Here is a 13265-nt window from a genome sequence, read left to right on the forward strand (position 1 = left end):
TGCGCATCTGCGCTTTCCAGGCTCGCTTCTGCGAGCTCGCACCTGCGATGGAATTTCCGCAGGTGCGATTGCAGCACAGGGCAGAAACTTCAACTATTTCTTCTAAGTCCGAATTTGATCCGTTAACCATCCGAAACTCATCCGAGGCCCCCGGGACTTCAACCAAATATACCAACAAGTCCTAAAACATCATACGATCTTAGTTGAGCCTTCAAATCGCATCCAACAATACTAAAACATGAATCACACATAGATTCAAGCCTAATGAACTTTGAATTTCTAATTTTTACAAACGACTTCGGAACCTACCAAATCACGTCTGATTGACCTTAAATTTTGCACACAAGTCATAAATGACATAACAGAGGTATTCCAGTTTTCAGAATCGGATTTCGAACCCGATATCAAAAAGTCAACCCCCCGGTCAAACTTCCTAAAAATTTAACGTTCGGTATTTCAAGCCTAATTCCACTATGGACCTTCAAATAATATTCCGGACACACTTATAAGCCCAAAATTACCATACGGAGCTATTGGAATCATCAAAATTTAAATTCGAGGTCGTTTACACATAGGTCCATATCCAGTCTACTTTTCTAACTTAATTTTTCAATTATGAGACTAAGTGTCTTGTTTTATTCCGAGTTCTTTCTGGACCCAAACCAACTAACCTGATAAGTCATAAATCAATTGCAAGACATTTTGCAAGCCAAGTCCATCTTCTTGTTCATCCGGGGTTATAATATTCAAAATGATCGGCCGGGTTGTTACATAAATATACTCACAAACATTTTGCAAGCCAAGTCCATCTTCTTGTTCATCCCTTCTTCTGCCCGTATTGATACTTTGTGAAAAGTTTTATGTGCTTTTTTTCTCCGTTCGTAAAACCACTCTCCCAACTTTTTTTTGGATAAAATCTAACATTCTTAAAATAGGCATCTCTCTCGCTTTTAGTAACACGAAAATCATTGATTCTACCATGTTTATTGTCAGCATATCATAACGTCGTCGTGGGAACCACAATCGAGCCCATCTCTCTGGCGGATCTTTTATTATGTAATTGTATGTTTTCTTGTCAACACTTTTGATTTCGGATAATAACTGATTAAAATCTTCACATTTGTATGACCTTGCAGTGCTTTGAAAAAGATTTATTACCGTGGCTTTTGCATGTCTTTGCTTTAAATTTTTCTCAAAGTGATAGAGGCAGATACCATGGTGAGCTTAGGATAAAATTTTCTAATCCCATTTGCGATCGATTGGTTTTTATATGATAAGAAAACCAGTTCACGACGAACTTGAATTGCTTTTCTCATTTCCCCGAAGAACCAAATGTATGCATCATTGTTTTCTGAATCTACTATACCAAAAGATAGAGAAAAGATTTGATTGTTTGCATCCTTTGATACAGTAATAAATAGAACGCCATGATATGTTGATTTTAAAAATATTACATCTACTGCAATCACGGGTCTACAGTAGCACCAACCAGCTATTGATGCCGCATGAGCAAAGAACATGTAAGCAAATCTGTACAGTGAAACACAAAAAAATAAATCATAAGGTGTGAAGTTTTTCATATAGGAACATTTGAAACTTCAGGCTGATGGTTAGTATTGTTTTGTTTACCGATTCTTCTCATCTCTTTTTATGCTAGTGTACGTCCCTGGGTTTCTATGCACCATCATGTGTAGGTATGAAGAAAGAATCTGGTAGTTCTCTTCTGGTGTTCCCCTTATGGAAGCAATAGCTTTTTGAATAGCGCGCCATGCCTTGTGATATCCAATGTCAATTCCAAATTTCTTTTTCATTTCACTTTCTACAAAGGCTGGTGTAACCTCAATCTTTTTATCTCGAACATGTTCTAAAATTTGTTCACTTATAAAATTTGATGTAGCATGCTTCTGATCTGATTTTCTTGCATCAACCGAGCATTCATGGTTGTTATAATATTTTATCACCCTAAAAAGTGAAGAATTTTTTATTCTGGTAGCACGTACATTCCAACCATATTTCTCCACGATGCATTTCAGCTCGTATCTCTTTGAACATGATCTAACAGCAGTGAATTCAACTTTTTGGTTTATCTCCAAGCTGCAGAAAAATTTAGTCATGTTATTCTTGTTGTCAAAAACTGATCCTACTCTTACTTTCTCAGGCAATGCATCGTGCCTAAGTATTTTACATGGTGGAGATTCTTTCATCTTTCTCCTCACTCTTTTTCTTGATTTCTTAGAAGCAGTAGAAGTTTCAGCAATTTTTTCAATTGTATCTGATGTTATCGGTATAAATTCCCTGTTTTCTTCATCTTCATTATTGCTTGTCATTGCAAAAGGTAACAAAAAACTTTGTTGGATCGTGTGTTGGTTGTCTATTTGCATTATTAGTTGTCCTTCTTCTTCTTGGTCGTCAACAAACTGGTATGAATTTATTGTAGCAGCATGTAATTATTGCAACATTCCATATTCTGAAGTAGTTGTAATGTTAGAAGGTTGTTGCTCGTTGTCTACTTCCATTATTGGTTGTTCTAGTTCATGTTGATAATCAGCAAATTATTCTGAATTTATTGTATATGCAAGAGAGGGTTTGAATGTTGCAGATTCTGAAGCAGCTATACTGTCAGAAATGAGTTATATTTTTTCGACGACAAAATGGCAATTCTTGTAGGCTGAATTAATTGTTAGCAAATGTATACAAGTTCTGAGTTCTTCATCTGAAATTACTAGCATCCATTTGCTTGTATTTAGTTTGATATCAAATCATATCTTTAGTGAATATTTGGTTGAATCAATATCTGTAACTTCACTAATTTTCTTTTGGAAAGTTTTATTAAGCAGAACAAGTTTTGTATCATGATCCAAGTATTTGAAATCAAAAGTCCACCTCCCATTGAAAGTAATAACAAGGTAAATCGAACTCATCCTGCAGAAATATATTTATTGTCAAGTATTAGGAAACTGAACAAAAGAATTTAAGTGCGAAGTTCATAAAATATTCATTAAAAAATTACATATTGCAGGAGAAAAACTTAAGCACGTTTAAGCTGAAATTTTAGCAAATGTACTAGAATACTTCAGCTTGTTTATTCTGAAATTTTCGAAAAAAAAGCTCATAAAAAAGTTGTTTAATGCTGGACAAAACTTAAGCATGAACGAGATTTAACTTTAGCATGCAGGAAAAAATTACATAGTGCAGGAGAAAAATTTTAGCAGTTTCGTCCGGAAGTTTTTACAAATGAACTAAACAACTTCAGCATCTTCTACTGAAGTTTTTGAAAAAAGCTCATGACAAAATTATTGAATCCAGGACAAAACTTCAGCATATTGAATGCTGAAGTATTAGCAAATGAACTAAAAATCTATAGCTTGTTTATACTGCAAGACAAAGACTTCAGCGTTTTAGTGTGAAGGTTTAGCAAATTATATAAAAACTCAGCTAGTTAAATTCACTAGAAAATTACATAGTGCAGGAGGAAAATTTTAGCAGGTTTGTCCTGAAATTTTTACAAATGAACTAAACAACTTCAGCATCGTCTGCTGAAGTTTCGGAAAAAGCTCATGACAAAACTATTGAATCCAGGACAAAACTTCAGCATATTAAATGCTGAAATATTAGCAAATGAACTAAAAAATTTCAGCTTGTTTATACTACAAGACAAAGACTTCAGCGTTTTGGTGTGAAGGTTTAGCAAATTATGTAAAAACTCAACTAGTTAAATTCACTAGGAAATTACATAGCGGGAAGAAAACTTCAGCAGGTTTGTCCTGAAGTTTTTACAAATAAACTAAACAACTTCAGCATCGTCTGCTGAAATTTCGATAAAAGCTCATGACAAAACTATTGAATCCAGGACAAAATTTCAGCATATTGAATGCTGAAGTATTAGCAAATGAACTAAAAAATTTCAGCTTGTTTATACTGCAAGACAAAGACCTCACCGTTTTGGTGTGAAGGTTTAGCAAATTATGTAAAAACTCAACTAGTTAAATTCACTAGAAAATTACATAGTGCAGGAGAAAAATTTCAGCAGGTTTGTCCTGAAGTTTTTACAAATGAACTAAACAACTTCAGCATCTTCTGCTGAAGTTTCGAAAAAAGCTCATGACAAAACTATTAAATCCAGGACAAAATTTCAGCATATTTTAGTGCTGAAGTATTAGCAAATGAACTAAAAAAATTCAGCTTTTTTATACTGCAAGACAAAGATTTCGGCGTTTTGGTGTGAAGGTTTAGCAAATTATGTAAAAACTCAGCTTGTTTAGTATAATGTTCTAGCAAACAAACCAAAAACTTTAGCATGTTTTGCCTATGTGTCATGCATTTAATAGTATCCAGAAATAAATTTATTCTATAACTCCATGCAAGTGTGATTAAAATATATGGGTTGATTGAATTAAAACTTAAAAAGCATGATGAATTCATGAAGATCAATCAGTTTCAAAAACTAATTTGAATTCTGAAGATGATTTGCAATACTTACAATGTATTTTGTAATTTGGAATTTGGAATTTGAATCTAGTTCAACTTTCTGGTTTCGTGATTATGGCAGATGCGAGAGAAGATCTGAGGAGGGATGGAGTGATGGAGGAGAATCGTAAAATGATTTATGTGTGATGCATCTTTTATATGTTTTGTCAGGGGTATAATGGTCATATTATTACGGATATTTTGTCAACCGGGTACCAAATCAATAATTTTTAAAAATAAGGTACAGATTAAAAGATGGCACAAATACAAGGTAGGACCAAATCGCCCTTTTTTTTTTTTCCTCCCTAATGTTTGATTGGCAGAACGAAAGGGAAAGGATGTGAAAAGTCGAAGATGTTTCGAATTAGCTTTCTTTCTTTGTTTGAATAGTAGTAAACTTAAAAGAAGATATTTTTTCCTAATGTTTGTTTTGCCGTTATTGTATTTGTGACAGTTGTAGCATTATAAATAATTCATTTAATGTTACTGACAATTGGAAGAATGTCTGAAGGGGAAAGAATAGCAAAAGAGATGGAGTCAGTGTTATTTACACATAGATAGAGCTAAAAGGATCTTATATTATAAAACTAAAAAGACAGTCTAAATTACGAATTTATATATAAGTCTCCTCCAATTTTGATACTCCCACGATCTAAAAGCATGCCCCTTTTGTGCTTTTGGAGAGTAATTATAAGCTTTTCCAGCGATTCTAGTAACAAATTTTGTTTCTTTCCTAATTGGTATTTAGAATAAAAATGTGACAGGCTCCAAATACCCATATTTATACAAACAATTTAAACAGCTCTTTGCCTTGTAATCTAGCATGAAGAATAAAGTAAGGGAAGCCACATTAATAACTTTATAGAGATGGACAGTAGTCCCATGCTTGAAAAGAGTATATGGAAGGAAATTATTTTTACCGTATGCATTAGATAGTGTAAGCGATTCTCGGGTTGGAATTGTCATAAAAATGGAAAGCAAGAATTAAAATGAAGAAAGAAAATATAGAGAAAAAAAAAATCAAGTTTCATTCAACATAACTTGGCAAAAAGCTGACTCCATATTGTTCTAATTTGTGTAAATTTATTTTACTGAACACAGAGTTTAAGAAAAAATAAAGACTTTTAAAATATGTTGTCCTAAATAAGTATAACATTTGTGTGATATAATTTTTTGAAACTTATGGTCTTAAACATATTATAATATTTATACAACAATTATAATATTTCCAATTAGAGGTAAAGAGGTTGTTTTGCTTTTGGGGTGACTCGAACTCACAACCTCTTGGTTGGAAGTGAAGGGTGCTTACCACTAGAGCAACTCACTCTTTATGTTATAATATTTATATGGTTTTAAAAGTTTCTTATTAAGAATATAATGATAAGTTTAGGTTAAATTTTCTAGATTCATTAAAAAAGTTTCATTCTTTATAGAACAGAATAAAAAGAAAATAAATTCATATAAACTGAAACTACTGGAATGTATAACCGATTCTAACAACTCAATACGTGTCGATCACAATTGTGTCCAACTTTAGGGATTAAAAAACAAAAACACAAAAGAATAAAACAACAATAGATAAACTTTGAATACTAATGCATAAATAGAAATAAACCGACGCAGCACGTAACGTTACTGTCTTAATTGGTGAAAAAGTTCGAATCGATTGTTTAATTTTTGATTTTATAGAATTGAAAATCGATCGAGTTGTCATTTTGCATTTTAGTTTCCAAGAGAGAAAAAGAAGTGAAAAAGAAAAAAAAAATCCAAAACCAAATCTGCTACCTAACACCGTAAGGAGACTAACGGATAAAATACTCGGGTTTCGTTTGGTAATTTGGATAAACAAATATAATTTCGGAATTAAAAATTTAATAGTGTCTTATTCCTTGTTTGATTACTAATTCTTGAATAACTTATCTCAAGATTAAAAATAATATCAGGATAACTTATACCTTGTCAGAGGGTGAAATAGTAATCCCAAGATAAGTTATCCCAAAATAAAGCAGTAAAATTGACAAACTCAGGATTAATATACCAAACAGTCAATAAAAAATATTATCAGAATAACTAATCTCAGCATAATTAATCTCAATATAACTAATCCCAACATAACTTGTCTTTCAACCAAACGACCATATAGCCATCAGGAGTTGTTCGGTAGAATTTATAAGAATAATACTGAATAAGGTATATTAGTAATGATGGGATTAGTTATGATTTGCTTATTTCTTATCGACTGTTTGATTTGGTGTATTACAGATTTTCATATATTTTTTATATTTTTAAAATTATTAATTATTGTAACTTATAATTGTTATAAGAAAAATCAAATCATGGTGGATGTCTACTCTTCCTCTATGATCTTCTCAAATGCTTAATGACATATTCAATGACATATTTCTATGCTTAATGACATATTCAATGACATATTTTTCTTCACTTTTCATGCATATATAAAGGCCTTGTAATAGATAGGAAAATACACACAATTGAAGAAGAAAATCTCTTCCTTCTCTCTATCTCCATTTCTTGTTCATGTTTTACTAAATTGCTTTTATTTCATAACAACATGTCTTGTTCATGTTTTACTAAGTTGCTTTTATTTTATAACACGTTATCAGCACGAATTGCTCATTTCATGATCTTCTACGTCAAGACTATGTAAATTATAAACAGACAATGAGATCAAGTACAATGAAAAATGTCTTGGATGATAATACAAAGATAAGTTTTACATCCATCTAAACCCATTCATACTTTCATATCTTTGCATTAACTTTATGTGCAGTGTTTAGTTAAAATATTTTTTTTAATTGTATCCAGTGAAATAAAGAACTGGAAAGGTATGTCTTTATTTGCTACATCACTTATAAGACAAAGATAATATTCCAACGTATATATATGTTCTGACCTTTTACATACTATGATAGATAATTATTAAGGTAATTTAGTAATAATATTTTTACCATAACATGATGTATTTTATTGAAAGCAAAATTGGCATATATCCTAACTAGCATTTTTGTTGCAGAGGAACTGTTTCAAGATTGAAATAGTTATATGTCTTCTTGAAAGTTAATTTACTTATGCCTATAATTATGAAGTAATAATATTTAAAGGCTCAAGTGCGAATCCTAGTAATTTTGGCCTATTATGCTAAAGATTGAGGGTAAGACTATGGGTTCAAGTCCCAACGCACTATGTTGATGAAAAAATATTGGATTCAAGCTCCAACGCATTATGGCCTAGCATGCCTTTATATGGGTAAGGCATTGGGTTTGAGTCCTAATGCACCATATTGATAATAATAATAACTAAATAAAATAATGTATTTTTCTTGAAAAGGCATGAAGCTTGTTCCACTTGATTTGCTCTATTCTTGAAGTGAATGTGATAGCAGTGCATGATAAGTCTAAATAAAGACAAGTGGTTGACCAATGAATGTGAGCGAGCGAAAGGCCAAAATAATAATAGTTATCACTATGGTAATTATAAAAAGGGAGAAATTCTTTGAAGAGAATATGACTTGTGCTAAACATTGAGATTGCATACTCATTCCTGAAAGTGAATGTGAAAATATATATATGATAAAGATTATGCATAATAATGTACTTGTGTATAGTTGGATAAATACTACAACTCAGCTCTAAGGGAGGTTTGAGACAAAGAAAGATAATGAATATTATTGTGTAGTTACATTAGTCGCATGCATATGATACGCCAAAATATATTTTGTCATGCCTTATGAAAGTTATTAAAAGCAAAATTAAAGCAAGAAATTATTTTGCTTGTGATGATTTTGAACATTACAATTATTATGATATAATTCTCTTTGTGAAGGAGACATTCATTATATGGATGGTGTGACAAAAGATCTTGTAGTACAAAAATAGTTAAGGGCTCTGAAAGAACTAATTTGTTACTACCCGGATGAATGAAATTGTTCATAACATTAATATTGTAGTAAGTCTCAAAAGAAATATTTTGATTTACAAATATATTAGCCAAAGTGGTTGGCATATTGAGACTATAAATGAAAAGAAGATTGAATATCTTTATATTACTATAATCATACCGGGTAAATATGAAAGGTTACCTGACTTTTCTTTTATTTGTACTACACAAGTATGAGCATGATGATGCAGTCACAAGCCTCAAGTAAACTAGAGGTTTACTGAAATAAATATTAGTTGGCATGACCGGTTGACCATCTCGATTCAATTATGATGCGAAAAACTTAATTGAGAATTACATTGGCATATATTGAAAAAATATAAGATTCTTCAAGAATTCTCTTGTGCTGCTTATTCTCATGATATACCAGTTAAAGTTGGGATTGAATCCCTTGATTTCTGGAATGAATAAAAGGTGATAAATATATGGGCTCAGTCACCTTCCATATGGACCGTTTACTATTATATGATTTTAATATATGCATCTATTTTATGGTCACATGTGCATTTGTTATCAACTTGTAGTTTGGCTTTTGCAAAATTGATTGCTCAAATTATTAGAGCACAGTTCCAAAATATAAATTATGATGATTTATCTTGATAATACTGGTTTAAATCCAAGTTGGTTTAGTAGAAATTGTATGCCTCCAATTATATCTAAACCATTGGTTATGAGAACAAAATTGCCAAAATAAAATTTGGTATTTGATGTATTATTTAATATACAACAGCACTTGTAAGCATCTAGCCAAGTTATGATAAGTTCTCCCTATCACAATCGGTTCAGGGTCAGGAACCAAATAATTTCCATCTAGAAATATGAATGTGCTATATGATTTAATTGTTCCATCACACTGCACAAAGATGGATCCCCAAATAAGGCTAGGGATATGTGTTGGTGATCCCAACAATAGGGGGAGAAAATGGGCAGCTGAAAAAGTAATGCATGTAATGAATTATTATGAGTACATCGAGATTCTCGTACAAGAAAATGTGAACTTGAAGTTCAAGTGATAATTCATTTGCAAAATATTATCGGGCGTATTTGCTGATCCAAAGCTAAATGTCATATTCAGCTACTAATGCTCCAAATAAAATAAAGTCCATAATGAATAGAGTCCATGGCATGCATAAAGCATAATAGACTAATCGGTTCCAAAGATAAAACTCCTTGAAGAAGGAGAGTAGCAAATATTCAAGATGGTCATAATAAGGAGGCAAGTGCTCTAGAAGAGCACCACGACATAACACTTCATAAGACCTCATGGGAGAGGCTCAGGTACCTGAAAATAATAAGATAAAGAGATCTCAATAAGTTATGTCTTTATTGAATAATAGTAGAACCGATATAAAATGATCGTCGACGATATTGTTAATATAATGTAGCGCTCAATATTATTAATATTGACGAGGATCTTGAGCTCAAATCTGTCATGAAATTTGGACAGATAAATGATTGACCAAATGAAAAATACGCAATGAAAATTGATTTCACATGAAAAATATGAAGTTGGACGGATAGTCCCAACACCTGAAAGTATAAATCCAGTTGAGGTATAAAATGTGTTCTTGTGCGGAAAAAAAAGGTCAAGTCGATAGACATAAAGACGACTTGTGTCACAAGAAGATTTACAAATATCCTGGCATTGATTATATAGAGACATGTTCTCCTGTGGTGGATGTCGCCATTTCAGGTTTTAATCTGGCAATACAAAAAAAACGTGATATGCATATAATGAAAATCATTGAAGGATTTAAATTGTTCTGAAGCATATTAAGGTTTTCAAGTAATTTATTAAATAAAGCTTCAAAAATCCTTATACGGATTAAAATAATTAGGGCACATGTGGTATAATCGCCTGAGTGAGTACCTGTTGAAAGAAGGGTACAAGAATGATTCAATTTGTCCTTGTGTCTTTATAAAAAGATCTGGATCTAAATTTGTTATAATCACCGTGTATGTTGATGATTTAAATATCATTGGAACTCCTATGGAGATTCCTAAAGCAATAGAGCTTCCTAAAGTAGTAGACTATCTAAAGAAAGAATTTGTAATGAAAGATCTTGGAAAGACAAAATTTTGTCTTGGTCTACAAATTGAGTATATGAAAGATGAAATTTTTGTCCATCAATCAACATACACTAAAATAATTTTAAAGCGATTTTATATGGATAAAGCACATCCATTGCGACCTCATGAAAATAATGAAGAGCTTCTTGGTCCCGACGTACCATATCTTAGTGCAATTGGTACACTAATGTATCTTTCTAACATTACAAGGTCTGACATAACTTTTTCAGTTAATGTCTTAACAAGATATAACTCTGCTCCTACAAGGAGACATTGGAATGGAATCAAACACATATTGCGGTATCTAAAAGGGACTACCGGTATGGGATTATTTTATGGAAATGATTGCAGTCCCGATCTTGTTGGTTATGCCGATGCTGGGTATTTATATGACCCACAAAAGGTTCGATCTCAAACAGGCTATGTGTTTACATATGGAGGCACTGCCATATCTTGGAGATCGACTAAGCAATCAATCGTGACTACTTTATCTAATCATGCTGAGATAATTGCTATTCATGAAGCAAGTCGAGAATGTGTATAGTTGAGGTCTATAATACACCTTATTCGAGACAAATATGGTTTGAAGTGTGACAAATCACCCACAATTTTGTATGAAGATAATGCATCATGCATATCCCAGTTGAAGGGAGGATTCATAAAAGGGGATAGGACAAATCACATTTTACCAAAGTTATTTTTTACACATGATCTTCAAAAGAATGGTGATATCAATGTGCAACAGATCCGTTCAAGTGATAATATGACTGATTTGTTCACCAAATCTCTACCGACGTCAACCTTCAAGAAACTAGTGTTGAAGATTGGGATGCGATGGCTCAAGGATGTGAATTGATGCTCTCATCAGGGGGAGTTAATACGCGTTGTACTCTTTTTTCCTTACAAGGTTTTGTCCCACTGGGTTTTCCTTGCAAGGTTTTTAAGGAGGCAACCAAAAGGCGTATTTCTAAATATGTGTACTCTTTTTCCCTCACTAAGATTTTTTTTCCATTGGGTTTTTTTCTAATAAGGTTTTAACGAGGTACATTATCTATGGACATCCAAGGGGGAGTGTTATAAGAAAAATCAAATTATGGTGGATGTCTACTCTTCCTCTATGATCTTCTCAAATGCTTAATGACATATTCAATGACATATTTCTATGCTTAATGACATATTCAATGGCATATTTTTCTTCACTTTTCATGCCTATATAAAGGCCTTGTAATAGATAGGAAAATACACACAATTGAAGAAGAAAATCTCTTCCTTCTCTCTATCTCCATTTCTTGTTCATGTTTTACTAAATTGCTTTTATTTCATAACAACATGTCTTGTTCATGTTTTACTAAGTTGCTTTTATTTTATAACAATTTGCTCATTTTTTCACGAATAGCATCAAGATTTTAGTTTTTATACAATAATTTCATTAACACAGTCGGTGTTAATTAGGTAGTTAGTATTAGAAATATCCACGTACTCCATTATAGAATGTATTGTAGTGTCGGCAATAACGTGCTCTGAAAACACACACACAGCACGATTGCAGAATAAGGGCATGGATTTTCATTTTGAGCCATTAGCGACAGTCACAGCCGCCGCCGCCACCCTTTTCTTGATTTGCACTATCAAATTCCGGTGGTTCCGCCCTGATAATCACCTACCGCCGCCGTTCTCCGTGGAGGAGAACTACGACGGAGGTAGTTCCTGTGCCGTGTGCCTCAACGACGTGAGCGGCGGCGACATGTGCCGGAAACTGCCGAAATGCGACCATGTTTTTCACGTGGAATGCGTCGACGCTTGGCTACAGTCTAATTGGACGTGCCCACTTTGCAGAAGGCAAGTTACAGATCGTACTCCTAAGCAACAACGTGAAAACACAATCTTCTCTTTTCTATTCTCCCGTTGTGAAGATTTTCTGGTCAAGATTAATACTCATGCTGAAGAACTCATGACGGTTTTGTTCGAGAGCGGAGTTTTTGTCCATCCTTGAATCTTAATTCGGGTTTTTTTTCCTTTACAACCGATCGATGTTTTTCCATGTGTTATGAGGGCGGACTACTATCGCCGTCGCCTGTGGAGGAGTGTTCAATCATTTTCGCCCCATGTTGATGTTGCCCACGGGTTCAGGGATTTAGTGATTTAAAATTTTCTTCCCCTTAGTGGTTAAATAGATTTTTTTTTTCTAGTTAACTGTTTGTATCAATGTTAGCATTATGGAATTTGGCATGATATTCATGGGAGGTAATGTTTTTTTCCTTTAAATTCTTGAATTAATTGTTTAAATTTCGTGATATTAGAGTGATGCATATGTTTAACTAACTTATCCCTTTTATCACTGTATAGTAAAGAAATGAAGAATTATGTTACATTGGTCAAGAAAAAAAGAGAGTGAATTTTTTTGTTCTTTTCTTCTTTTGTTCCTTTTTTTTTTTTTCCCTCAACGTTTGATTGGCAGAAAGAAATTAAGGAAACGGATAGAAAGTTGAAGAAAATTAGCTCCCTTCTTTGCTTGAATAAGACTTAAAGAAACCTATCAAACAAATGGTGAAATTTTATTTGAATGAGACAAGTGTATTTTGGGGCCCATGACTTTTTGTTGATTTCTCGTTTACTCTTTCTTCTCTCTTCTTTGTAACCCCAAAATCCTCTTGCTTCCTTCTTCCTTATTTCCATTTCACGAGGACTTCCTGCCCCCTGCCCCAAATCAATTCCCTTCCTCCCTTTTGTTTTTTCGTAATTCTTTTCCTCCTTTGCTAAATTCTGTTTCT

At 32.9% G+C, this 13265-nt stretch overlaps 1 protein-coding gene across 1 annotated transcript; it reads right to left on the minus strand.

The window, feature by feature from the left end:
• Positions 1–1181: 1181 nt before the first annotated feature.
• Positions 1182–2327, minus strand: LOC107831016 (uncharacterized). The gene is made up of 2 exons (XM_016658728.2): positions 1630–2327; positions 1182–1530 (listed from the first exon to the last, which is right to left on the minus strand). Exons 1-2 carry the CDS (start codon positions 2325–2327, stop codon positions 1182–1184), a joined length of 1047 nt encoding a protein of 348 aa, XP_016514214.2.
• Positions 2328–13265: the final 10938 nt, after the last annotated feature.

This window comes from Nicotiana tabacum, chromosome 19 (genome assembly GCF_000715075.1).
Source record: "Nicotiana tabacum cultivar K326 chromosome 19, ASM71507v2, whole genome shotgun sequence".
NCBI classification, from domain to species: Eukaryota; Viridiplantae; Streptophyta; class Magnoliopsida; order Solanales; family Solanaceae; genus Nicotiana; species Nicotiana tabacum.

Coding starts and splice junctions, on each gene's coding strand:
- LOC107831016 (XM_016658728.2), bottom strand. CDS start 2,327: ATGACAAGCAATAATGAAGATGAAGAAAACAGGGAATTTATACCGATA. Junction 1,531..1,629: donor AAAAGAGATGAGAAGAATCG/GTAAACAAAACA, acceptor TTCACTGTACAG/ATTTGCTTACATGTTCTTTG.